This window comes from Dromaius novaehollandiae, chromosome 6 (genome assembly GCF_036370855.1).
Source record: "Dromaius novaehollandiae isolate bDroNov1 chromosome 6, bDroNov1.hap1, whole genome shotgun sequence".
Lineage (NCBI taxonomy): Eukaryota > Metazoa > Chordata > Aves > Casuariiformes > Dromaiidae > Dromaius > Dromaius novaehollandiae.
In genome coordinates, this window is record NC_088103.1 from 6,597,289 (window position 1) to 6,622,793 (window position 25,505).

The window sequence follows — 25,505 nt, forward strand, 5'->3', positions numbered from 1 at the left end:
TTCTGGCATACGCATTTTAAAACTACATTAAGTTCAGTCACAAGACCGTTCTCAGTTTCTCTAGGCAAAACTTCCCTTTTTGTTTTGATAGGTGTTTTTTATTCTTGCTACTGCTTAGATTTCTAGAGGCTCGCCACAAATCTGGCTTTCTAGCAGTAAATGACTTTTAGGCATTTAAAGGTGTACCCTCCCCCCCCCCCCCCAAAAAAAAAAAAACCCCTTGGCTCCTTTAACGGACTTAAAATACAGAGCATTTCCTCCTTTTTACCTTCGTGTTTCCATACATGTGCCCTACTCCATCCTCTCCCCATTTCCACATCTTGTGGAAAAATAGGATTTTTTTTTTTTTCCTTTTTGCCTGTGTTTTATCTGTTTTCCTGCTGCGGTCTTTTCTTGTCTCCATGTAAACACGAGGAGGTTTGGATAGTTTTAGGAGGAAGGGAAGTATTATCTTGTGCATTTTAGCAATATGGCTAGCTGAGAGGTTTCGCGAGGACACTGAGATCTATTTCTAGCTCTGCCCCATCTCTGGCTGACCCAGATCCCAAATTATAACTACCCAGCCGCTCGGAATGGAGGAGAAAATAGATGTTGTGTTGGAGACGACTGCCAGAGCCTCGCTGCTTTCCAAGCGGACAACTCGGAAATACTTAGTTACTTCTGCCCGGAAAATAGATGTGCAGGTTTTGAACACAGTATGTCTTGTGGTGTCCATGGTGGCTTTGTAGTAGTGAGGACGGGACCAATGCACTCGTAGAAGTCTTTGCTGAAGAATTAAAGGTCCCGTGGCAAAACCGGCTCACCTGTGGGTAAGAAGCAATATGATCATCTGTGACACTCTGTTCCTGTCGTTGCAGGCTGAAATAGTTCAAAGGCTTTTTTTCCCCCTCGAGAACAGGGTTGCAAAAGTGAGTTCTTAGAAGTTAAATGTAGTTTGGTTTGTTGTTTTTCCTCCCGTGCAAATGAACTTTTTTTTCATGTATTAGTCACGTCTTTCTTGCACAGAAGCAAAAGTGAAAGTGTGTTTTGGGTTGAAAGGTGGGTTTCCTATGGTAGCCGTTCAGAAATAATCTAATATTGCTCCTGCTTGCATTGTAGGCGTTACGTTACTTTAGGACTTATCTCAGACATCAGGTTTGTGGCATACGATATAAAATCAGATTTACGCGTGGATTACCCTTGCAATAGGTGGGAAGCACTGAGCTATTCCTGCCTCCAAAAACGTGGTGACTGAGCATCTTGCGCTCGATTCAGTCTCATTCGTTTGAGATGGCTTCTCTTACGCTCTGCGGTCCGAAATAATTGCTCAAAAATTTAAGCCGAAGCCGAGACGTCCCCCCGCCGCCCCGCACCCCATGCTCTCCACCCCCGGCACGTTCAAAGCAGTCTTTCTGTAGCTGCAAAACAACGGCCCAGCTTAGCAACTGTTCGGGTAAGAGGATTGCTGGTCAGGTGAAACCTTGTCGTAAATGTTTGCTGGTTTCCATAACTACTTCGGAGAAGTAGAAGGGAAAAGGGGAGGAAGAAAGTAGATCAAGGAGACTTGGGGCTACAAAGCAGCTGAAGAATGAGGCTTCCCCTTTTAATCAGGTTTGGATGCAAAAGATGCCACTAAGACCTCGTGCGTACGTGTGTATGTATATGTGTATTGTATGTGTGCGTACATATATGCATACAAACAACATACATATGTATTTTTGTAACGGATTTTAAGGTATTTACTTGCAGTGTTTCTCGTTTAAAGATAAGTTGTTTGGTTCTTCTGATTTAATGCGAGTGCTTTCATTTGGAAATCCTCAGCACTTGAATCTCTGAATCTGTGCGTGGCTGGTGAGCAGATTCCCCTCACTGCGGGTGGCTTCTTTTTAATTTTTTTTTAAAATCGAGTTGGGAAATATATATATATATTTTTTCTTCTCTTGGAATAATTTAGCAAAAACAGACCCCTCAGGGATTTAAATTGCATAAAGGTGATTTTCCTCTTTCTGAAGTTGTGTAAGTAGCTACACAAGGTATGGTGGAATAGCCTCACGTTGCTTTTAGTCTCTCTTTTTCAACCTGAGCTTTATAGTAGTCATTCCCGTTGCTCTGCTTTTGCCTGGGCTGCTCTCCGTCTGGGCCTGACCTCGGCAACCCAGCTCAGCAAAACTCGTGCATCCGGCTGCGCCTTAGAATTTGTCCGTACGGCATAAAACCACTTTTACTGCAACGTTTGGAAATGTCGGTGGTCTCGCACTTCCCTGTGGCGCGGCCGCTTGCAAGGGGCAATCCGTGCCACGGAGACAAAACTGTATCTTGGCGGGAAGGAAGTAATTTTGCAGGTTTTTTTGAGGGTCTTGTTAGTGATATCCAACGTGCAATTTGCAGCAGGCATTGCCCTCTCCTGGCAAATCGGTTTGCAGGGGGAGTTTGCAGCTATCGGGCGTCCGGTCACCGAGGTGTTGGAGCGTTATTGTGAATTAAGAGAAAATGCCCGTGGAGGAAGTGACTGTAGCCGTGACTCAGCCCCTGTTGCTACGAACAGTTTGTGTTGTGCTGTGCAGATGCAGAACGAGAAGTCTGTACTTTCACCCCGAAATATATATGTGTATATATATAAAAAAATAAAATTTGGGGAATTAACTTGGGAGTTGCTTTCTAAGGCATTAAGCCTTCCATCGTTATTGCAGCCGACTTCTCTCCTCTGTACGTGTGTACGCATACACATGGTCAGTCTCTATCTCTGTGTGTGTTTTTTAAGGGAGACAGCTCCTCTATTTTATCTCCGAGCTGGGCTTATGCCTGGACCTTGCTCGCTTGAACAGTATTTTTGCCAGTGGTTTTATCGCGTGAACTTTTCCGGAGTGTTTGGGAATGATAAGCGATTTTGCTACTGAAATATATTTACTGCTTCACTACATTAGAAATACCAGGAAGAGCGTTTGAGTATCTCGCTGGCTCCTGGTGAAGAGCTAGTTGCGGTTTCTGAAATGGCTGGTTATTTTACTGATTTCTATAGTGACTGTTGCCTTGGCAGCAAAGGTCCTCACTTCGAGGATAAAAGCACTGTATAAACAGGAGGAAGGCATGATTTGATTTGGGCAAGCTGCGATCTGGCTTTGCCTTTTACAACGCTATCCCTGCTCTTCTGTAAATAGTATCGTCCCCTTTTTCCTACCTACTTCCAGCTAGGGCTTGCTTCGTTCAGGTTTTAAAGCGGTTTTCTTGCAGGAAGGTCTTGGCTTTTAACCAAAGTGGTAGGTGCCCTCAGGTTTGGTCCTCAGACCCATCGGCAGCTAGACCGTCATCTCCTCGGAGCGATGAAGAAGAAAGCAGGTCTCACCGCGGGAAGTTTGCCCGTGCTCTCCCTCGAGTGCTCGTCTAACCTGCTGGCGTAACCTCCCTGTGGGTTATGGTATCGCAGCCCTTGTACGGGCTGATTGAAGTGGTGAAGGCAAATATTTTCCTTACCAGAACTCCCTGTCACTGAAGTGGAAAAGGATCTGAAAGTTTCGAGTTAGCACTCTGGTCACTGGGAAAAAAGATTGTGTAAACATGCGGGGTTTCGCAGCAGTCTTTGCTGATGGTATTTTCTCTTGCTCAGTCTCGTAGTGGGTAACCAGTGCACTGGTTTTGCACTCCATCATTATTATTATAGTGCAATTAGTATCATTATGATAATTGCATTGTTATTTATAATTGGTTATCAGATACTGTGTCCTCAGTGAAGCAGGTCTGCTGCAGATGGAGGGAGTTTCAGGGTCGCACCCGTGCCTCTGCCCATCGCCTTGTCTCGCTGGTGAAATGGGGTAAGCTAAGCCGACGGACGCTGCCCTGCAGCAGCTGATGCCCATCTGCACATCCTCTCTTTGGCTTTCATGGAGGGGAGAAGATCTATTGTGGAAGTAATGGGGACAGCAAGGGCTGTTGGCCTCCCAAATCGCTCCAAAAAGGGTCTGCAAACGTCACTTGGTCAAGCTTATAGGAGTAACAGCTCCGTTATGATAGTTTAAGAAATCAGCATCTGCAAACCTGTCCTACCTGCCTTATGAGCTCTGCTAGACATCTCGTTGTGAGATAACGTACATCAGCTCACGCTGCCTTTACCATGCAGGAGGTATTTTTAACTTAACACACTGGAAGGTGTTGGTATAGAAGGTTTTTGCCTACTCCTACCCTGTGACACGGGATATGTAATGGAAGTTTGAATGATACGCTGTTCCTTAGAAATTTTAGTCATCTTGTTTTAACCCAGAACAGGCATAGAAAACGAATCAGTGGCCTGCATCCTTAAGAGGATGCATCCTTAAGAGGATGCAGGTGAGAGGAAGCATCGCTTTCCTCTCACCCTCTTCCCGTGAGTGTCAACTACTAAGTCTTTACAAGAGGTGCTTGATGGTGACTTACTCGCTCGTGTTGCGATAGCGATGGGCTGGGCTTCCCCAGACGCCGTGCTTGTGCTATGGGAAATGCCATTCTTGGGTGCTGAGGCTTTCTGCTTGTTAACTTGTTGCTCCTTGCGGATTCGGATGCCCTAACGGTGCGTTCATCCGCAGAGGACAGCACCTGGATTTCAAACCGGGATGGGAGCGTCTGAGTATTTGTGTGATGGGATTTCTCATCTTTAAAATCAACAAAGTCCCTTAGGAGGGCTCCTTTTATACCCCGTAAAGACAAAAATAGGACCCAAGAGCAATCTTTGCTCTTCTCTAGGGTACCTTTTAAAGGCACTATGGATGGTGACTCTAAAAAAACAAAGCCCATCCGAGCTTCTGAATTGACCATATTATTTTTTCCCCCCGTTAGCAGTATTGCCAGGTCCTGTAGTTTTACTGCAAAACACATTTGCTGTTTCTCATAAAGCTGCCAGAGCAGGTATCATTGGGCTACAGTAGCATATTATGAACTTTGTGCCTGTATCAAAACAGTATTTGTCGGCTGGCAGTAGATTTTGGTTTTTCACTGCTGTGATAGTAGGCTCCATGCAGAGCTCACCTTAAAATCTAGCTTAGTCCAGGCACGAGGAGATGCAGGTATGTGATGAGTAGTGAGATGCAATTTGGAAGTTGGCTGCCGTCACTTAAACAGTCATGTGTGAAGACCTTTGCGTTGGATTCAGAGTCCTGAATCCTGAATCAGTTGTATTCAATGTCCTGAATCCTTAAGCGAGCCAGAGGCTCGCAGGACACTGTCAAGGGCTGGACAGAAAGACTGGTATGTCAAGGTGATCCTGGTTAAAGATAATCTTTCCTCCTTTCCCATTCCAGCTTTCCGCATGGTTTGGGAAGCCGTCATTCCAAGAGTCGAGCTTTTAAAACTTAAAAGACTTAATATCGCCCTACCTTGTGGTGTGCTCTGACAGCCCAAAATCCAAGGTAGCATCCACAAAACGAAACTTGTGGAGGCACCGGTTGAGCTGTTAAACAGCATGGGAAAATGACAGCCTGCCGCGGACTGAGAGCCAGGCTGATAACAGCAGACTTCAAAAATAAGTAACTTGAGGCTCTTAATGCCTTATCAAGATCATAAGATAAATGAGGCCAGGCTCAGAAGCAGCGAGCGCATGGACCGCTGTCGTTTCAGCGAACATTAGCATCCGTTATTGCCATTAGCGTTAGTTATAAATTTGAGGCTGAGTGGTTTCTGGTGCTGCGTTTCGTGGATTCTGATTTTTCAGCCCAAGGACAAATGGAAAAGCGTCTGTGCGCTTTGTGACAGAGGTATTTCCTTGAAATAGGTACCAGTTTCCTGAGATCTGAATTAGTTACATCACTCGAGACTGAAATCTTGCGGACATCGACAAGGGCATGAGGTTTCTGGCCACAGGCATCAGCAAGCTGCCCTACCCGCTCCTGGAGCAAGGATGCTCAAGGCTGAGGTAGCCCCTAACGCACAGCTTGAGGCCGGATGAGGAGCTGGATGCAAAGCGTCTCTCCAGTAAGCGGTGGTGGTGCTGAAGGCTCCCTGGCACGCGGTAGGATCCAGGGTACACGCTTGGGTTTTGTATTGCAGCTGTGATGAGCTCCAGCATTTCAGGTGCCCTGTAACTACGTTGTGACTGCAGCGAACGCGATGGAGACTGGAGTGGCGGACAGTCGAGATACCGTACTTCGGAGAAGGTCTTGTAGGAGTTTATAACGTGGGTTAACATGCATAATTCAGTTGATCCTTTTTTCCGTGTTCAGTGCTGTATAACTAAATACCAATTTGCTGAACACAGCTGGGATGATGAAGTGATGTGTGGCTAAAAAGCTTCCTCGGTACAGATAATCCCACAGAGAGAGGGAAGGGGGAAAAAAAAAAGCCTGTACCTTCTCTTCTGCTGTGTTAAAATAGCACTGGTGTTCACAAGGGAGAATATTTATCTCCATCCCTGTTTGCTCTACATACGTAAATACGAGTGTGTGCATGGGCTATGCAACAAGTCGAAAGCGATGCTGCTTGCTTACTCTGGCCAGGGAACAAGGGGAATCTCAAAAATACATTTTTAGGTAACCAGCTTTTATAAGCTTGCTGTTTTTGTGATTAATCGAGTGTAGAAATTTGTGATCTGATTCTTTCTTTAGTATCACTTTCATTCTTTTTCTACTGTTTCATTTTATAGCTGGCCACAGGCTTTTATTTGAATTGCAGCAGTATAACGTGGAAGCTATAAAATATGTCTTGAAATGAAGCTAAACCTCTACTAGGGTTCTGTAAACCTAAATGCTTTGGTTTATTAGCAAGACAGCCTGTTTGGGCCTCCACATTGGCTTTTACTTCACCTGGGAAGTATAACCTTGCTTATATCCGTCATTTTTGTGTGTTACAGATCTCCAGAAAAGTGTTCAGGGTGATATGCTAGATTTTCTGCTGTGCAAAAAAAAAAAAGCCAAGCTATTACCGTTCAATAATTAGGTGCAACGCATCCAGCTCATACCCCAGGGTGGGGCAGAAGGTTTGCAACATTAATAATATTAAACTTTTGCTGTGTAGATCGTTAAATCCATTAGTCTTCTTACTGTAAGGCGTTTGGGTACTGGTTAGGGAGCAGAACGGCATAGCAGTGGAGAGCTCGCAGATACGGAGCAGGAAGGATCCCTTCCCACAGCTGTTGAAGTAACGTGTGCGATGCCAAATTGCTAATGCTCTTGAATAATTCGTAGCAAGCTCAGAAAGGACAGTTTTGTATGTGCGAGGCTGGCACTCGAACTGATTAATCTCTTTCAAGCCAGAGCCTGGCTATTCTTTTGCAGCAATTTTGCCCTTAAACATGAATTGCAAGCTATTGGTAAAGGCTGTCTTAATAACTGCTTTGGGTTTTTTCTTCTTTTCTTTCCTCTCTAGAAAGAAGACTGCAAGCGTGAATATGAAGTGAAGCGTTTCCTATGCTTGCCCCAACGCGTGGACGTTCGAGACGGGGACTCGTCGTCGGCCCAGCAGGTTCCTCTGACAAGATGAAAAAGCCACGGAGGAGCTTTCCGCTGCCCTGGAGTCGCAGTGACTGCTGCCCGGTTTGAAATCCATGCCAGCCTGTGCCCGGGTTGCCCGACGCGATGAAAGAAGTGGTGTTCTGGTCACCCGAGGAGGTGACGAGTTGGCTAACGGAGAATGCCGCGCCCGAGTACTGCGAGCCGCTGAAGAGCTTCACCGGGCAGGATTTGATTAACCTAACGGCGGAGGATTTTAAGAAGTCGCCTCTGTCGCGGGTGTCTTCCGACAGCGGGCAGCGGCTGTTGCACATGATCGAGACTCTGAAAATGACTCACCACATCGAGGCTCACAAAAACGGGCACGTCAACGGGCACATCCGTGTCGGCACGAGCGACGCCGGGCGCAAAAATGGCTTCGGCAGCAAAATGAAACTGAACGGGATGCCAAATGGGTATAAAAAGGAGATGATAAAGATCCCCATGCCAGAGCCGGAGCGCTCGCAGTATCCCATGGAATGGGGGAAGACTTTCCTGGCTTTTATTTATGCACTTTTTTGTTTCATCTTTACCACAGTGACTATCTCAGTCGTTCACGAACGAGTGCCTCCCAAGGAGGTGCAGCCTCCCCTACCAGATGCATTTTTTGATCGCTTTGATCGGGTGCAATGGGCCTTTTCTATTTGTGAAATCAACGGCATGATCCTTGTAGGACTGTGGTTTGTTCAGTGGCTGCTCTTAAAATACAAGTAAGTAAGACTGAAAACTCAGTGCTGAGTTTTACTTGTGATGGCTTTTGGGGGCTTGGATACCGGTTTATATGTTCATGTCTGAGTAAAATGGGGCTGGCTTCTTGTGATCTTCCAGGTTTTGGTATCCCCAACTGGAATAGATACACCATGGGCTCTGCAATTTGTGTGATTTGCAAAGGCAGAAAGGGAAAGAAGTTCAGTTCAGCTGCTGCATGAGAAACTAATTGCTGTGGACTTGTTTGCCTGCAGAACTGAGCCCCATTTAGCTACAAAAACCCGTGAATTGAATATGGCAATATTCTTAACTCAGTCGACTGTCCAATCTATACATAGCGAGCACAGTTCATGCTGGTGTAACTTGTCAGCCACTAACCAACTTGAGGTAGGTTTAGTGTCCATGGTTTAGTCCTTGCAGTCATTTAGTCCTTGCAGCTAAGCAGCGTTGAGTGGAAAGTTTTGAAGTATACTTTCTGCTTGACATGAGATGGGACAGGTACTGACAAACACAGAGCATGGCTCTGTCAAAAGCTAATCATAAAATAAGCAAAAATGCAGATATTCGTTTTTACAGGGTTTACAGGGTCTCAGGGCTGTCTGGGTATCTGCTTTCACCTCGTCAGGATGGCAAAGTAGAGTTTGCCCTCCAGTGGTAGTCCCTTACCTCATCTTCTACCAAGCAGATGTGCACGTGGATGTTAATTTAGTGTATCTGATGTGCTGCCAATCCACACCTCCGTCTGCCTTGCAATGAGTGATCTGATATAAAATCTGCTGCTGCCAAGACCTAATGACTGAAGTGTTCGAAGTCAAGTGGCTATAAGCAGTATCATATAAGTAAGTAGCATGTCACCTTTCCTTTCGGAGAGCAGGCACAAGTGTGTTCCCAACCCAGAAGCACGCTATTAAATGTCTAGAGCTGGTCTGGAAAAGAGGGGTTGGAAATAGTTGAATAATAATTGTCAGTGCTGTTGACAAAAGGATGGAAATGCAGAGTGTAGTGCGAGAAACAAAATGCTATGAAAAGTTGCCTGCGTGCTCTACTTAGTGTCTGCATTTCTCCATCGGTTTTTGCATTTGGTCTGCTGCTTGCATGTTCCTCTGTTGTCTTCTACGCGTAGGAATTTGTAATGACTTTGGAATTTTTTAGGCTTTGCTTTTTGAAAGAAAAAAACCAGAGTCCAATGGATCACTGGCCCTTATAACAGAGAAAAGCATTCAAACTTAACTTAAATATAATATTATATATAATATTCACCAGCTTCCTGAGGTCAGCTTGAAAAGAGAGAATTGCTAAGGTCAGGCAGGATAAACTTGTGCAACATAGTTGTGGATTTCTATAGGAATCTGTCAAATAAATCATCCACATGATGCTGTGAACTTTTCATCCCTGAGAGCTGCCTCGAACATCCTGGAGAGTCAGCTTTTGCTCTGTGTGTTCCCAGTAATGCATTTCTGATGAGCACTTCCCATGCAGCAGGGTAAATTTATCTATGAAAAAGCAAAAAAAAAAAAAAACAACACATTACTTTATGAAATATAAAGGTCATTAATACATAAAGTGAGTGCTGGAAAAATAAATCAGTTCTGAGACAGTGGTTTTATCATCTTTCCTATTGCTTTATACTAGCTGAAGTATTTTATTAGCTGATGTTTTAAAACCATTGTACATTTTTATGGAGGTTGCGCTCCTTAAAGGAAAGTTTCTAAAACAGTGAAGTTATTCTATCATTTATTTTTATTGTAGGACTCTTAACAAACTGTGAAATTGATCTTTTAAAAATTATTTTTTGTTTTTAATGTACACACGTGCATAGGAGGAGGAATTTACTCTGGCTTGGCCTCTTGTTTTGTTTAGGTCTATAAGCTTCAGTATTAGACTCCTATGTTGGTAGCTGCAGTAGCTGAGCACTGTGGTTCCTGTCCCCACTGCTCCAACTTGCCCATGGTGAACTAGAGGGAATATTAACTTACTTGGCCTCTCTGAGCATCAGTGTTTTTTTGAGACCAAGGGAGGTATCCAGAGAAGGTGACATGGGATCGCTTTCCAAAATGGAGAGTCAGGCTAACAAGGCAGTATGAGGGATCCAAACACCCTGTGATGGAGCTGAGCAGGGTCTTCAAATATATTATAGCAGCATCCATAAAGTCCTTGGAGGTCTCAAAGCAGTGAGAGATGGGTTGACTTGACAACACAGTATTTGGCATCACCAATAGATGTAGAGATTCCCCCCTCGCTGTGCTTGGTTGCGTTCCTTCTTACTTGCCTCGCTTTCTGGTGTAAGTGAACGATTTAGGGAGGCTCATCCAGGGCTTTCAATTCCCAGTAGCAGCCCTGGAATAGCCATTCTGTACCGGTCAGTCTGTCCTGGTCGCATAATGCTCTTGCGGCATTTCTTCTTGCATATCAGCGAACAGGGCAATCATCCACAGTTAGAAAGATCCCCGACCATTTGTTGCTTTTTCTCAGGAGGCTTCCCGATCCAAACTGAGGTGTTCCCAGCAGGAACAGGAAACATGGACAGTGGAGGCCCGAGAAACTCCTCACATTTACGGTAGTGGCACCAAGATTTGTGGTGCGGGAAATAACTTTTAAAGCCTTCTTAAACTGGATGGGCGAGACTCTAATCATGAACGTGTTGGCAGGAGCAAGGTTGCAGAAACCTGACAGCGTGGGTCAGATCCTTCTTGCTGTTTTTAGTACAGGTTCGATAATGGGGGGAAACGGACAGATGTCAGATGTCCTTCACCCTCAGGACACGGATAGAAAAGGTCCATCAGAAGGTTTTGAGCCTTACATCTGCCAAAGCCTGACAGGCCCATAAGAAGCAGGAAGGGAAGAAGGGGAGAGGTGTTCATTAGCACAAGACCTCAGGGCTGTGGCTTGTTTGTGGCTTTGGATGGTGAATGACTAAGTGCTGTAAAAGAGTAGAATCGCTTTTGTGGCATGGGTTATCACCTCCCTTTGAAACTAATGCAAGACTAAAGAGAGGAAACGAAGCCAGCTGGACCTCCCCCACTTTTCTAACCTCTGATGGTTTGGGGATAGCCCATTTGAGATGTGAAAATACGAATTGGAGGCCAGTGATTGCTGGCCAGGATGAAACCATCTCCTAGCCTAGTCAGATGACCGAGATACTATTCACAGATGTCTCCAAGTGAAAGTACAGGATCGCTGATGACCCAGAAACTGCATCTGAGCTGAGCTGTAACCAGTGCCTGGGTTGAACCTTCGGTGAAAGCAGGCTGCTTCCCCATTTCAGACTTTTTGACATGCTTTTCTTTGCCCAGCAGTGAAACGTCTATGGCTTGTCACACCAGATATGTTATTTAGCAATAACCTGATTTCGCCCAAGCTTAGCCTGCTATTCTCAGAAGTGGTGAAGGATGGTAGAAATGTGTGTCATTCACATTGCTGATCGCTCAGGCCTTCGTTGTCCCACCATTTAGTCCAGGGCTTGCACGGTGATGTTGAATAGGACCTACCTGTTTTTTGTGACATTTCAAAGTTGTGGTCTAAACAGAGAAGGGTGCTAGAGAGTTTAAGGTTATCTTTGGTTTCTGGCTGGCTCTGTCCTACCTGCTCTGCAAGCTTCCTCAAGAACGAAAGCTTCGGTGCTCAGCACTCGCCTGGATGTGATGCAAGGAGAAAGGTTCCCGCTTTCTTTGGCACTTTCATTTTCCATGTGAAGCACTGTCCGTGGCATTTACGGTAGGTTGGGTTGGCCGGTTTAGAAAAGAGGAGCAGGCTGGGTGTGCAGGTCTTGGCTGGAGCCTCCTTGGGGCCGGCCGAGCCTTTTTCCACGAGGGAACGTAGGGAACTCGAGGAATTTAGGCAAGCCGCCGATCTGCGAGTGCTGCTGATGCACAGCGAAGTTTTCTGGGAAGCATTCCCAGATGTTTCTGGAGAAGTACGGTGGTGGTTCTTGGCCGTGCTTCACGTTGGATTCAGCCTGCACCCTCACAGGGCTGAGAAAGCCCCGCCTGTTAGGTGAGGACTGGATAGCTGTAAAGCCTGACAGGTTGTCCTGGCCGGTAATAAGCTTAGCGGATGTAATCGTTAGCTGAGATTGCACAGTGATGTTGAATAGCACCTCATAATTGCAAGGAAAAAAAAATCCTATTTTGAACTGAAACTACGTGGCTTTTCACATCTTTATATATTACAGTACAGACAGCACTTTGACACAGACTTTTCTAAGCTAAGTACACCAAGTACGACCAAGTAGCTCTGTATGTTATGTTAAAAAGTGGCTGAAATGTTCAGTACTGGGTAAAACACTACTGCTTCTGAGGTGTGGTGCTTCTCAGTCTTTAATCCCCAACCCCTTCCTTGTCTTTACAACAGGTTATAAAGAAAAGTGACTTCGTGTATGGTTATAAAAGCTAGGCACAGGTGTGAAATCTTCAGTGGATCACCCTTCCAACAGAAAAACTCCATCTATGAGAAACGGATGAAAACCTCTTCCCCAGGGACACAGTGCCTTCAACTCTTCCATTTCAGTTCATGGAGCTACACTAATAGAGTTATAATTTTTAATTCCCAATTATGTCCTTGTTTGCCCTGGGAAGGAGAAAAAAAAACCCTAAAACACCATGTTTCAATAGCTGTGATCACTCTAAAGTGTAACAAAATACACGTACACTGTCCGTATGCTGCACTGTAGTATTTGAAACTTTTCTGATAAATTAAGATACCCAAAGCTGTTGTTGATCTGGCGCTGCAAAGTCATAGTCCCGTGAGAACGGCAGCACTGCAGTTTAATAACCTTGTCAAAAGCTGTTAATGAAGATGGCCAATTCTGAGCTTCAAAAGAGCTCAGCTTGGTAGAGCCCATTGGAAATACTATTTTTTTAGAAGCCAAAGTTTCAAAATAGTGACAAATGAATGCCGGGATTTACACCCGTTGATGGCAGGGTAATCCTTGTACATCCAAATGATCGTCTTTGTAAATAATGATGATGTAAAATCAAACAAAACCCAACAGGATTTGTAACCACCAGGATGTGGGAGGACTGGAGTTGTTAAATTTATGAATAGTTGTAATTGGATCTGCCCTTGCTTTGGCAATGCTCTTGCATTGCAGCGACTCTCTTTACTGAAAGCCAGGCAAACCCAGGTAAAGCGAGCTCCCACCCCGATGGATGGATGTGCCAGGAAAGGTTTAATTGCTGTAGCTCTTTCTTTTGGTGCGTAGCAGTGAAACTCGGTTTCAGAGCTGGCTGTCATTTCTCAGTTGAAGTTGTAGCTTGTGCCGTTGCTGGTTTTTGCAAAGCTCTGCTTTGCAGTACCCCAGACTCGTATCTGGCCTCTCATATACTTCAGCAATTAACTGGCAGCCTTGGATGCATAAATCTGCTTGAAACTGTGTCTGCTTGCCTTTACAGTGTCTTCCCGTGAAAACACCTTTTTCTGCATCTAATGCAGCTCTAAACTGATATTTCTGAAGTTTCAATGCTGATATGAATTGTTTGCTTTTTTTAAAGCTATGCGAGAAAGACAGGCTCACTGGAAAGAGGAGCCACTATTCATTTCTGCTGAACTTTTCTATAGAAGTAGTGTTAGTTCTCATTTGTTTGGGTCATATCGAGCTATTTCTTCTAAAACAGCCCTTCGTAATTAATGAACGTATGTTTTATCATATAATAATGATATTGTAACTTTATCTCCTTCCTTTAATACAAAATTAGTTACCGCTCTAAGCTAACTGAGGGGTGTGAGCTGTGAAATCCCTTCTGGTGTCTTCAACGCCAGATTTGCACGGACACTCATGATACAATCGTTAGGTTTCCTGTAATCAACTTCGTGGGTAAACTTAGTCGAATTCTTTGTGTATTCCTGACCTGTAAAGCGTGGGAAAATTTGTCAAGTAATTCAATGTTCTTAGGTGTAAACCGATACACGTGATTACATCAGAAGTCCTGGGTTTCAAAAGCACAAATAAGAGAAAAGTTACTAGCTCATGTGTTTGCATTGAATGACCTCTCTTTTTTTTTTCTCTCTCTCTCCTTTTTTCCTTCTAGGTCTATTATTAGCAGAAGATTTTTCTGTATAGTTGGCACACTATACCTATACCGGTGTATTACAATGTATGTAACTACACTCCCAGTACCTGGCATGCATTTCAACTGCTCTCCAAAGGTAAGTTTCTTGCTGCCATTCCATACTGTAATCTGAATATTCTTCTGTTGTCTCACCATTGCCAAAAACTCTGAGCAGCACTTCCACAGTAATGGTTATTAATTTGAAAATATTGATTTGGCATGACAGGGACTTCCTTCTGCAGATCATCTGCTTTGCCTCTCGGTTGGGGTGTTGATTGCTTTTAGGCAGCGTAGTCATTCCCACCCATTTTGAAGGCCTGATCTATGCAATTTCTGTAGCATTTTTGCCTAATTTGTGGGACCAGTTCTTTTCCGTCTCCAAACCAGCTGAAGCAGTGCAGCCTACGGAGGTGCCATATGGGACTCATTTATTTCTAAACAATTCAGCGTGTTAAATTGGAGTGCGACTTGTATTTGAAAAGGATCCGGAGAGACTTTCTTTCCAGGCCAGTTCAGCGTGAAGCTTTCTGTCCCCTTTGTTGCCATTTGCCCCTCAGAGGTTACAGCTTGGGATCTTCATTCGGTCTCTGGACCTGACTTGATGTCCCAAGAGAAACCCCATCGCGGTTCCCCTGTGTCCTGCAGTTTGGTCTGGGGAACGTGCGTGCACTCACGAGGTGTGTCTGTATATATATATATTTTTGCAATCATGTTAGGGCAAGAACTTGCCACCTCCTCACCCAGCAAGCAGTGACTCCTGTCACACCCATAAAATGGGCTTGCAAAAGCCATCACTGAAATAAAGTCACTAAGGCAGAGATGGTTTAGGCAGGACCCTTTTTGTCACTGTTGAATGGTGTTTCATAGGTCAGGGTGGGATGAGACGGGGCAGCGTTCTTGCATCCATCTAATGTAACACGAGCATTTGTGTGAGCTCCTTGCTGTAACGTGCTGTTTGTGGTAGGGAAATGCAATTTGATACTGGCTGAACGTATGTGATATGACACAGTGTGCCTATACTTGATGCAAGTGCTCTTTCTCCACTGCAGTTCATCTTCTGGCCCGCCCAGGATTATCTGCACTAACGATTTAAGAAAGAAAACAAGTAATTTCCATGAAACATCTATTGCACATGCAGCCCACAGGCTTCGTGAGCACAGTCAGAGGTTAGATGACGGGTAGCAGAATCATAAATCAAACTCCTGATTTGACTTGATATATGTACTGGCACTGTTTTGATGAGTAGTGCTGGAACATATAAATCTGCAGTGCAAACAGAGCTGCCATGCTTCAGGTCCTAGGGGAAACGAAGCCAACAAATGCTTGACAATTCGCAGCGTTTGCCAAGCCACATGTGGCTGCTTAAGAGACTTAAGTCTTTTGTAAAGAGAACTGAGTGGGAGAGAAATCAACATGGTATTTGATCAGTCAGCCATTATGAAATTAAAAAAACCAGCACAGATATTTATGAACCTAAATGAGTAAATCTGCCACTTTTGGGAAATTTACAGTGTTGGCACGTTGGCCTCATTACTCAAAGTAGAGACAAGCCTACGTTGCCCTCTTCTATTTCCGTGATAAGTCTCTGCCACTAATAATAGCAAGGTTTTCTCGAAAGATATAAATATATTGGTGGGAAAAAATAACTTCTCATCACCTTAGTGAACTATATATAATTGTAAAGAGTGGGCATTTGAAGGCATTTTAACGTTTGATAAGGAACTGTTAGCAAGAAATATTTAATTACTACAAAAGATACCACGTAGATCTGTCCAAAAAGTACTATTCACACTTCTTAACTAAGAATAAGGTTTTAAATAAAGGAATAACATGCCTATAATGACTGGCCGGGTGATCTTTTTTTCCTTCTTACTGTTAAATGGTTCAAGCAGATTGCAAAACTTCTTAAAATGAGCGAAGGCAGCAGCAGGAATGTAACTGGTGGCATTTATCCATTAGTTCTTCTTTGAGCTCAAACAGTGTCTGGCTTCCCTTTGGGTCCAGGAAACGCTTGATACGTCCCAGTTGTGCTTGTCCCACAGTGCCCGTTTTTTTTTCGGTGGGTCCATTTAATGCGTGGGCTCGTGTTAGAGCTGGGAGCAGCAAAAGCAAGGTCTGCGAGCGTCAGGGAGGAGGCAGAGGAGAGTCCTCCCAAGAAGGGCTCCAGTTTGGCTTTCCAAAGGCAAATTGGGGTTCTTGAAATATCCTCTGAGCCAGCACCGTGGACTGGAGGTAGTCTGGATCAACTCCATCAGGTGTTCAGGAAGGCGCCTATTACTCATGGGCACTGTTTGAATTAAAGTTTTGGGTAAGACGTTCTGTTTTGTGCGTTAAATCTGGGTTTAGGCACCTGGATGTCTGGATTGGGTAGTCTGTCTGCTTTTCTGTTGCATTATCATCTGTAGGGCCTGCACTGTTATGAACAAACTGAATTTAATTAAGCTTCCTTTATTTAGAGTGCGTTGCTTCTCTAACAGAAGGAAAAACAGATGTTTAGAGAACATTAAAAAAATTCTAATTATAACTGGAAATATTTTTAATTACTATTTTTGTGGAGCTGGTTTTTTTTTTTTTTTTTTTTTTTTTGAGACTTACATCCCAGAATCAGTAGGAAAAACAGATTTATTTTTCTGACCCTCACTGTATATCTGTGGCTTATGAAAACATCCCTCAATACAAAGATATAATGAATTTAAAAAAAAAAAAAGTCAACCCATTACCTCTGCTTGAAGATTTCTACTACAGTCATCCTGCTGCACAGACACAAACATTAGCAAAGGCTGCCAGCAAAACCTCTGCAGAAAATTATGCCTTTAAATAGCACCAGCAATGACTATTTAGAAATACCAGAGAGAACAATTTTTGCTCCCCAACTGTTCTTCCGTAACTGTGGCACTCTGCATGTAGCTGTTGACAGTATTTTGATACCCTTGGGAACACTTTTTTGATGTGGTATCACACTGAAAAGATACCGTATTTATTACTGCAACTGGAAGTGACTGGGTAAAGATTTTGTACATATGTACATTTGTACTGACTTGCACATATATCTGCAGATTTTTTTGTTTAAATAAAACTACCTTTTCTCCTTCAATCTGTTTTGTGATCGTAGGAAAAGTCAGAAGTCCCTCAGTGTATTGTATTCGTAGGGAAGTTTTAATAATTTCCTTGATTCCCTGCCTTGGGAATGCTTCAAACCAAATACTGCTTTAGGCAGATGGTTATAGGACAATAGAGTCTCCTGCTGTGTTCATATGAAGACTATCGCTATAATGCGTGCAAAGGATCGATCAGAAATAGCTCATGTCTCATTTCCTGTCTTTTTTCCTCTGGAAACATGTTGCTAGCTTTTGGGAGAAATTGTAGCATTTTACTGATTAAATTCTCATGTATCAACGCAAAAGGGAATAAACCATCTCTCCCACAATGGTGAAGGATAGAGCTGCTCGCTAATGCCGTACTTTAAACTCGGAATGGTTGGCACTGACTTGTTACCGTGATTTTATTTTGCTCTTCCACTAGCTTTTTGGAGACTGGGAATCTCATCTGCGAAGGATAATGAAGCTGCTTGCTGGCGGAGGATTGTCCATCACAGGCTCCCACAACATGTGTGGTGACTATCTGTACAGCGGTCACACTGTCATATTAACGCTTACCTACTTATTTATCAAAGAGTGTAAGTTCATTGCTGTTCTTGCTCGATGTCCTGTTGTATAAATTCCCTTCTCGTTAAAGAATTACTGTTGTGCTGATCCATAAATAGAATTCACATAAAAATACGCTCTTTTTCAATTAAATTAGTAGGAATTCAATGACATAGCTTATAGATAAAGAAAAATTTGGAGACAGAATAAAGCACTTTACCATGTAGATATTTGAATTCTGCATTTTATTCAAAAATATTTTGTTTAGAGTATAGTTCAAACCTGTTTTCTACCCTACCTGATGGACATTATTTTAACTAAGCATCTCCTAGCCTAGCAAGATATGGATGTCCTGCTAAATGCAATGTTGCTGATTTTACAAAGTTCAGGCCTTAGCGTATGCATTTATGTTGCATGAAAGGAAAGAATTGATTGCCGTCTATGTAGAATCAATATTGAAGTACAAAACAGTTACTTTTACAGACCAAGATATATCAGATCTTTGTCTGTTGGGCTTTTGAGTTATTCCTTAAGAGAGCGATACTTATTTTGTAATCTCAGCATTCCTGCACTAAATTTTAGTGCTGACGTCACTGGAGCGCAGTCTGTGTCCTCTACTAATTATAGCAATGGTCTTGAGCGCTCAAAACGTTACGCTTTGAAGTCATCACTGCTTGTGCTTCTTTGCAGATTCTCCACGGCGACTCTGGTGGTATCACTGGCTTTGCTGGACACTCAGCATGGTCGGGATGTTCTGCATCCTCCTTGCTCATGACCACTACACTGTGGACGTGGTGGTGGCTTACTACATCACTACACGACTTTTCTGGTGGTATCACACGATGGCCAACCAGCAAGTGAGTTTCTCCCGGTCTTTGGATCCGCTTGGCTCCGCGCCTCTTGCTGTAGCGTGGCGGTGGGTGAATACGCACACCTTGCCCTGAGCCTTTCCGCAGGAGTAGCAGTGTCCTGTGGCGTGTCCCTCTCTTCCCCGCTCACGTGGTGTTTGCAGGAAGAGGAGGAGACATCCGTTGAGCTCATCTTGCATTTTGACCGCAAAAAAATATCTGAAGGCTTACTGACAGGCAGGCCTCTCTCCTTTGGCTGTGTAACTGCAATTTTTGAGGTCCCTCTGACTTCTGGCCAGTTGGCCATTTTTGTGGTATTAGAGCCAGGCATTTAGGTGTGGTGGTTTTTTTGTTTTGTTTTCTTAACTGGGTTTTCCTTGCATTTTGTGGCTTGTACCTTTTAGTTAGGCGACAACTATCTTGAAGAATAGTACGAGGCCAGGCTGTTCTCGCTAGAAATGATCCATTTGCTCAAAGTGTTTCGAAATGACAATAAGTTCCCCTAACAGAGATAAATGTTTTCATTTTGGAGGATAACGGAGTAGAACAAGCTGCTTCTGTTCTAAGGCCTGTCTCTGGGAAGACATGAAAAATTGGGTGATGCGGGAAATACTGAGAACAAGGAGCTGCACGGGAGGAAACACAGCACATGATGGGAGGTAGCAAAGCGTGGTCGTTACAGTGTTAAAATACTCGCCTGGAGAGCAGGGGTAAATGATCCGAAGGTCTGATGAGGAAGTCTAAGTGAGGTCTCTTGTAGTTCTTTGTTCTTTCTTTCCTGCAAGTGAACTAGATCAATAAAAGATGAGTTTACATTGCTGAGAAAATACACAATTTGCATTATGCATGCAAAAGACCTAGTGAGGTAGAAGAAACTTAAGACAGCATAATTTCTCCTCGGTCTGTAACAACAGATCAGAGTCCGAAATATTTTCTATGCAAAATGGAGAAGGCTATTTTGCTTATTGGTTGCATATGACTCCAGTTAATTATGCTTGACAAAGGTCTAGTATGATGATAGGAAGTTTGCAATTAATATCTTTGTGGTGCAGGTTCTTTAGTTCACAATGTCATATATTATTGCAAGGATTTTGATGCTACTTGGAGCAGTACACCACAGTGAAGCCCTTGCATCACCTGGGTGCTGTTGTATCTACCACTGAATACTTAACTGAGATTTCAGTTCAATATTCATTCACAGTTTGGGAATCATTGTGTTTGATAGCAATCCGTGCCCAAGCTTTGTAACTGTTGTAACTGAATTTGCTCCTGTGCTCTGTCGAAATGACGGTACTGAGTGCCTGTGTTTTGAAGTTGGAAGTTACTAAGTCAAACTTACCTTAAATGCTCATGAGGGCTTGCTTCAGAAAAGCCCTTGGCCTTGTATGGAAACGCATCTGTTGTGCTGTACGGTGTGACTCAGATAAAATGGCTCAGCATTGCCTCCCTAAACCAGTAAGGCATTGAGAAATAACGATTCCTGGATCCTTCCCCGATGCACTTTTGTGTGCAACACTGCTGTTCTCCTTCCTTGTCCTGCTGTTCCACGTGCAGAGGGAGAGAGGTGTGGCTGTGGCTTGGGTGTGACCTTAAAATTCAAAGCTGAAGTCCCCCAGGTTTAAAGTAGTTTTATTTTACATACGAGTTTCAAGACGTGCAGACCCCTTTCTAGTGGGATAATACAATGCTGCTCTGCTCTGGCCTTGAAAAAAATCTAAGCATTTATAGGTTTTTGGAAATCGCTGTAGGCAAAACGTGTGGTTTTGGAAAGCCACTGATGGTTGCAAGCAATGTGCAGTGAAGTCATACGAGGAAGTAACGTGCTCTTTCGTAACTCTTTTCTCCGATTATCTCTGTGCAGGTGCTAAAAGAAGCTTCCCAAACTAACCTCCTGGCAAGGGTCTGGTGGTACAAGCCCTTCCAGTACTTTGAGAAGAACGTCCAAGGAATCGTACCTCGCTCCTACCACTGGCACTTCCCCTGGCCGGTGCTCCACCGCGGTAGGCAAGCTAAATACAGCAGATTGGTGAATGACACATAACAGCGTGTCAAAAAGACAAAATGTGGGGGGAAAGGACCTGTCCCAAGTGCTAAGAACTCCGTACGAGAAGATGCCATAAAACACGAACTGCTCCCTAACCCTTTCTTTAACAGTTACCTTGACCTAACCTATTCAGTTACCTGGTAAGCACTGTGATCTTTTTTTCTCTCCAAAGGATCTGCGTTGGACAACAATAAAGAAAATTTAACTTATCATGCACTGTTATACATTTCTTGTTAATAGATTTGGGATTTGCATTACCCATCACCATGTTCCTTTGTATATGATGCGACAGCATAGATGAAGGCTTTTATATCATAAGTTCTGGTCTTTCCAGTCACGTCTGGGAATAAAGCATATTATTTTCTTGGGAAAACATACTTTTCATATCTCTTGCCCCAAAGATTGGGCTGTAAGCCATTTTCTAGCAAATGACTATATGAAGGTTTCTAAATATACCTGCCTTGGGTAAAATTGAGAAATCTTTCTACCTGTTGCACCGACATACAAATAAGATGATAGACACAGGAAGGTTTGGTAATCTCGATTTTGTAGAATCTGCAGTGACTGTGTCAAAAAGTGCAAAAAAAAAAAAAAAAAGAAAAAAAGAGAAAAAAAAAGATGTAAAGTGATTTTCTAAGTATTTCCTAACTTTATTTTTCAAAATGTGTATGAAAATTAAATTTAAAAAGATTTTTACATGTCAGAGAATAGAGAGTTAAAATTTAAAAAAAAATGCTTCTTGAGAGAGAGAGAGATTTGTCTATGTTTCTAGTGCCTTTCTTGTCTTGATTGTATGGTCAGTAGGCAGTCTTAAATGTTTTTATTTAAAATAAAGTATTCCATGAAAGCAGAATTATATATACTGTAATTACTAATTTTTGCATTTATAGCTAAATTAAACTGGAAATTTGCTTATAATGTTGAAATTGCCATGTGTAGGGAAAAACCAAATAAAAAGGGTCAGATCTTGTTCACACATTGTGGGCAGGTCATACTAAAATATATCACTTTATTGTCTACTTGGTAGCTGTATTTTAAAAAGAAAAACAGCCATGAATTCCTGTTTTTTAAGAATTTTACAAATGATCACTGAGTGAACTACGAATGGTTTCTCCATCCCGTATTGAAATGTTGTTGAAAAACAACAAAGATAATCTATTTCTTTAAAATATTTGTGCAGAAACTGCATGTAATTTTAAGTTTCACTCCTATCATACATACTGTATGTCTGGGGAAGTATTCTATCCTACGTGCAGAACTTGCCAATGTGCAGAACAAAATAGTTTTTTTTAAGAATGAAGAAGAGAAAATATATATATAAATATATATATATCCATTCTGTATTTTACGTGAAGCAGAGTTATCTTCTGTAGGGTTTTTGTGTATTCACAAGGTGATATTTGTATTGTAAAACAAAAATGGTGAAGGAAAATAAAAAGGCTTTTAAAAAATGTAGTTTCCTTTATCTTTTTAATATTAATTTTAAATTTAAAGCTAGGTTTATTCTTCCAAACCTTGTTTTTAATTTTGTGTTATTGCACTATAGGCCATCAAAATTGGACTGTATGGAAACTGCATTGATTTTGAATTGCTGTTCACGATTTGGCAAATCAGTGCCTTATTTGAAATAAATGCTATGCAATAGATTCTGGTCTTTAGAGATCTGAGAGCGGATCTGAGAAGCCTTCCTTGGAACCATCCCCAGGGCTTGAAAAATCTACCCCAAAACTGCTGGGAAGGAGCGCATTACAAGCTAAACTATCTATCAGTCTTGTGATTTAAACTACAAAACCTGTCAAATTTCTGTGAGTATGTTGCGGCGAAAGTATCTTTTTTTTTTTTTTCTGATGAGCTAAGTTTATGTCTACTTCTCTACCGTGTTCCCCAGCCTTGGTCTAGGACCTCCTCGAAGAATTGATCCAGTGTTACTTCTGCTGCTTTGCCTTGCTGTTGCCTGGGATGCTAAATAACAGTTGTCTGTTTCTTATTAGTTCCCTTTTCTCCCTGGGAGGGTTGGGTTTTCTTTGCTTCCCATGTTTCTTGGCAAAACTCTTTGCAACAGCATTTGCAGAGCTCTTTGCAAATTTGGGGGCTTAGTTCTGCAGGTTTTACATTAAGTTCCTGTTGGCAATACTATCTTTGCAAGTATATGGTCAAAAGTTCATTTAAAAACAAAAATACATCCCAAAATGATTTCTTGAGAGAATTCACGCTCCCAGACGTAAATGAATGAGTAGATTTTTCAAGACCTGGATCACGCACATCGAAAACCATTGACATAAGTAAATGTATGGATATATGCACATGACATTAAATGGAATCTGCTGAATTCTGCATTGTAGTGTCTGACTTACTGCATGAATTTTGCTAAACATGGTTTCATTTTTCGCAGTAGAGCTGTGCTTTATTAAAACATGCTGTCTTGAGAAATGCTGGGCAAGCAGGAACATGGAGCCCACTAACATGGCATTGCTCCGGTTGCAGCATAGTCTGAAGCAGGGGACCAAGGGAATAGATACAGGACAAAATTGTTTTGCATCAGTGTTAACTACAGACTGTGTTACTTCTGCTGCCTTTTTCTTCTCGTTCCATGTAAGTATCTCCTTAGTGGCACCAGTTTTTTAAGATGAGTGATGGCTTGTGATGAAGCAACACTGCAGGGATAAGTATGCAAAATGCAACTGTTCCTTTTGTAGCGTTTCACTAATGAATTGGGGGATCCCAAATTTCCCGTCATCAAACACTTCAGCTATGTTTTCCAGAAATTATTCAGATACGGTACATCTGATTAATCTGCCTTCATTTTCTGAAGAAGCATAGCAAAGAGACGATGGTGTTCTCCTGGAGATTTTGAACATGTACAGGCACCTTTTGGACTTTGTTTATCTGAGGTGAGATCCCTGGCAGCTTGCTGGGGCAAGCCCGTTCCAGGCTGGAGGCTGCACCGCCCCATACATCATCCCTTTGCCCTGGGGCACTGGCACGAGGATGCTTTGCATGCATCTACTTTGGAAAGTGAAACCTGGTTGGACTCACATGGACCTTTACCACTGACTCCCATCAGAGAGAAGAACACAGCAAAAAACAGTGCCAGCATGAAGCAAGGACTGAAGTGCGTGCGTTTTTGTCGCTTCCATCTTAAACGTACTTCACCTAAGTCAGCAAAAGAGTTAAACTCCTGTGTTGTGCTGGCTAGATAGAAGCAGACCTAAATTTTAACGTGTTATGAAATGCAAATTCCGGGAAGCTGGAATTGAAAGGAAAGATCTGCACTGGAAAAGGCTGGGAAAGGACAGCTTGAGATGGAGAAGAACCCTGGTAATCATCAGTCTTGGGGAAAGAGAAATCAAGATCTTTCCCAGAGGATGAACTTGAACAGATGAGTGCCTGTATTGCTAAGGTCCATCTCCGTTTAGCTTTTAGTCCTTCCAGATGGGGAAAGTTTAAGACCCTTAAAATACAGGGGGGCAGATTTTTGGCTAGCACAGACCAAGCAAGGGCAGTGATCCCTTCCCTTCTCTATACTCTTCTGAAAACAGCACTGTTTTGAGAACAAACTTTTTCAGTCTGGTTCAGCAAGTGTTGCTAGCAGGGGCCTAAGGCAGATAGATGTGTTGTCTTTTATGGTGCATTTGCAGGAAGATTTGTACCTTCCTTTTGAGCTATTTGTTGAGAGCTGCTTCCAGATACAAGCTACCAGGATAGATGAAACCTTCATCTGATGCAGCGTGGCATTCCCACACATCATCTCTCTGCACGTTGTCTCCAGGCACATCTCTAGCACACTTTGGGAGCCAGGCAGGAATCCCTCAACTTGGTTCCAGAAGGCTTTTGCCGGCATCTCTGACCCTGGCAGTTGTCGCTCTGGGCTTGCTGGCAGTCAGTTGGCATGGGTGAGCCTAGAGCAGTCCACCTTGTTCATTTTCTGCCCAATTCTTGCCCAGCAGGACTCCAGCTACCAGGAAAAGCCGCTGGAGTTAGCTTGGCAAGGATCTGCCCAGTTCCTCCCGTTCTGCGTTGTCATTTTTCCCTCTTCAGGCCCGGGGTGCAGTGAGGGTTTTTCTTTCTCTTGTGCCACAGCTTTTCCGCTCAGGTGCTACTTGGCTGCTCCTCGGATCAGGTGCTCTCCCAGTGCTGTTGGCCTCCCAGGTAAGTGCTGTGCCCATAGGGCTGTGTGGGCTGCTGCCGTGAACGCGCGTTTGAGCAGAAGATCCATCCAGGGCTCAGGAATATCTCTAATAAACTACATTTTGGGAGGAAATTAGGATGCTGTTGTCACCAAAGTGTTTTAGACCAAATGCTTCCAAATATATTCGGCTGCCTTGTTGAAAGTTAGTGAAAATTGGTGAAGGGCTTGGGACGGGGGGGTTGGCTTGGGGGAATGTGCTTCAGTCAGAATAGAGGATGGGCCAAAGCCAAAATAAACTGCTTTAGGGTTTCTTCCAATGTCTCCTACGTTTCTAAGTACCTAGAATATTGCCAGATGCTTTGGGAAGTCCCTGCCTCTGACTCCTCCTAGCACCCTAGTCTTCTATAGCTTCTCCAGTCCTCTTTCAGTTCTCAGAACAGCTTTAAGAGTTGATTTATTTTACTAATTTATTAATTATTATTATTTTTTATATATATCTCCTGGTATGTTTGTGCTTATGGACACAAGAGGGGAAGGCAAATTGGGGATCCCTCTACCCCCATCACGGCTGTAAATCACAGCTCTTCTGAGTGCTGTTGTCCTTTGGATCAAAGAGGCAAATTCCTTTCAACCTTGGCATATTTGCTGTGTTTGAATA

General features: G+C 43.2%; 1 protein-coding gene across 18 annotated transcripts in view; it reads left to right on the forward strand.

Annotated features, from left to right (window-relative positions):
- Positions 1 to 23,047, forward strand: part of SGMS1 (sphingomyelin synthase 1) — a 98,381-nt gene extending 75,334 nt beyond the window's left edge. For 16 of the 18 annotated variants that reach the window (XM_064513554.1, XM_064513557.1, XM_026097378.2 and 13 more), the window contains 5 exons: positions 7,306 to 8,137; positions 14,162 to 14,279; positions 17,705 to 17,858; positions 18,517 to 18,683; positions 20,536 to 23,047. In XM_064513554.1, the coding sequence (XP_064369624.1) occupies positions 7,515 to 8,137; positions 14,162 to 14,279; positions 17,705 to 17,858; positions 18,517 to 18,683; positions 20,536 to 20,715 (1,242 nt within the window). In that variant the 5' untranslated portion in view covers positions 7,306 to 7,514 and the 3' untranslated portion in view covers positions 20,716 to 23,047. The other 2 variants (XM_064513558.1, XM_064513556.1) reach the window with 2 other exon arrangements.
- The last annotated feature ends 2,458 nt before the right edge of the window (positions 23,048 to 25,505 follow it).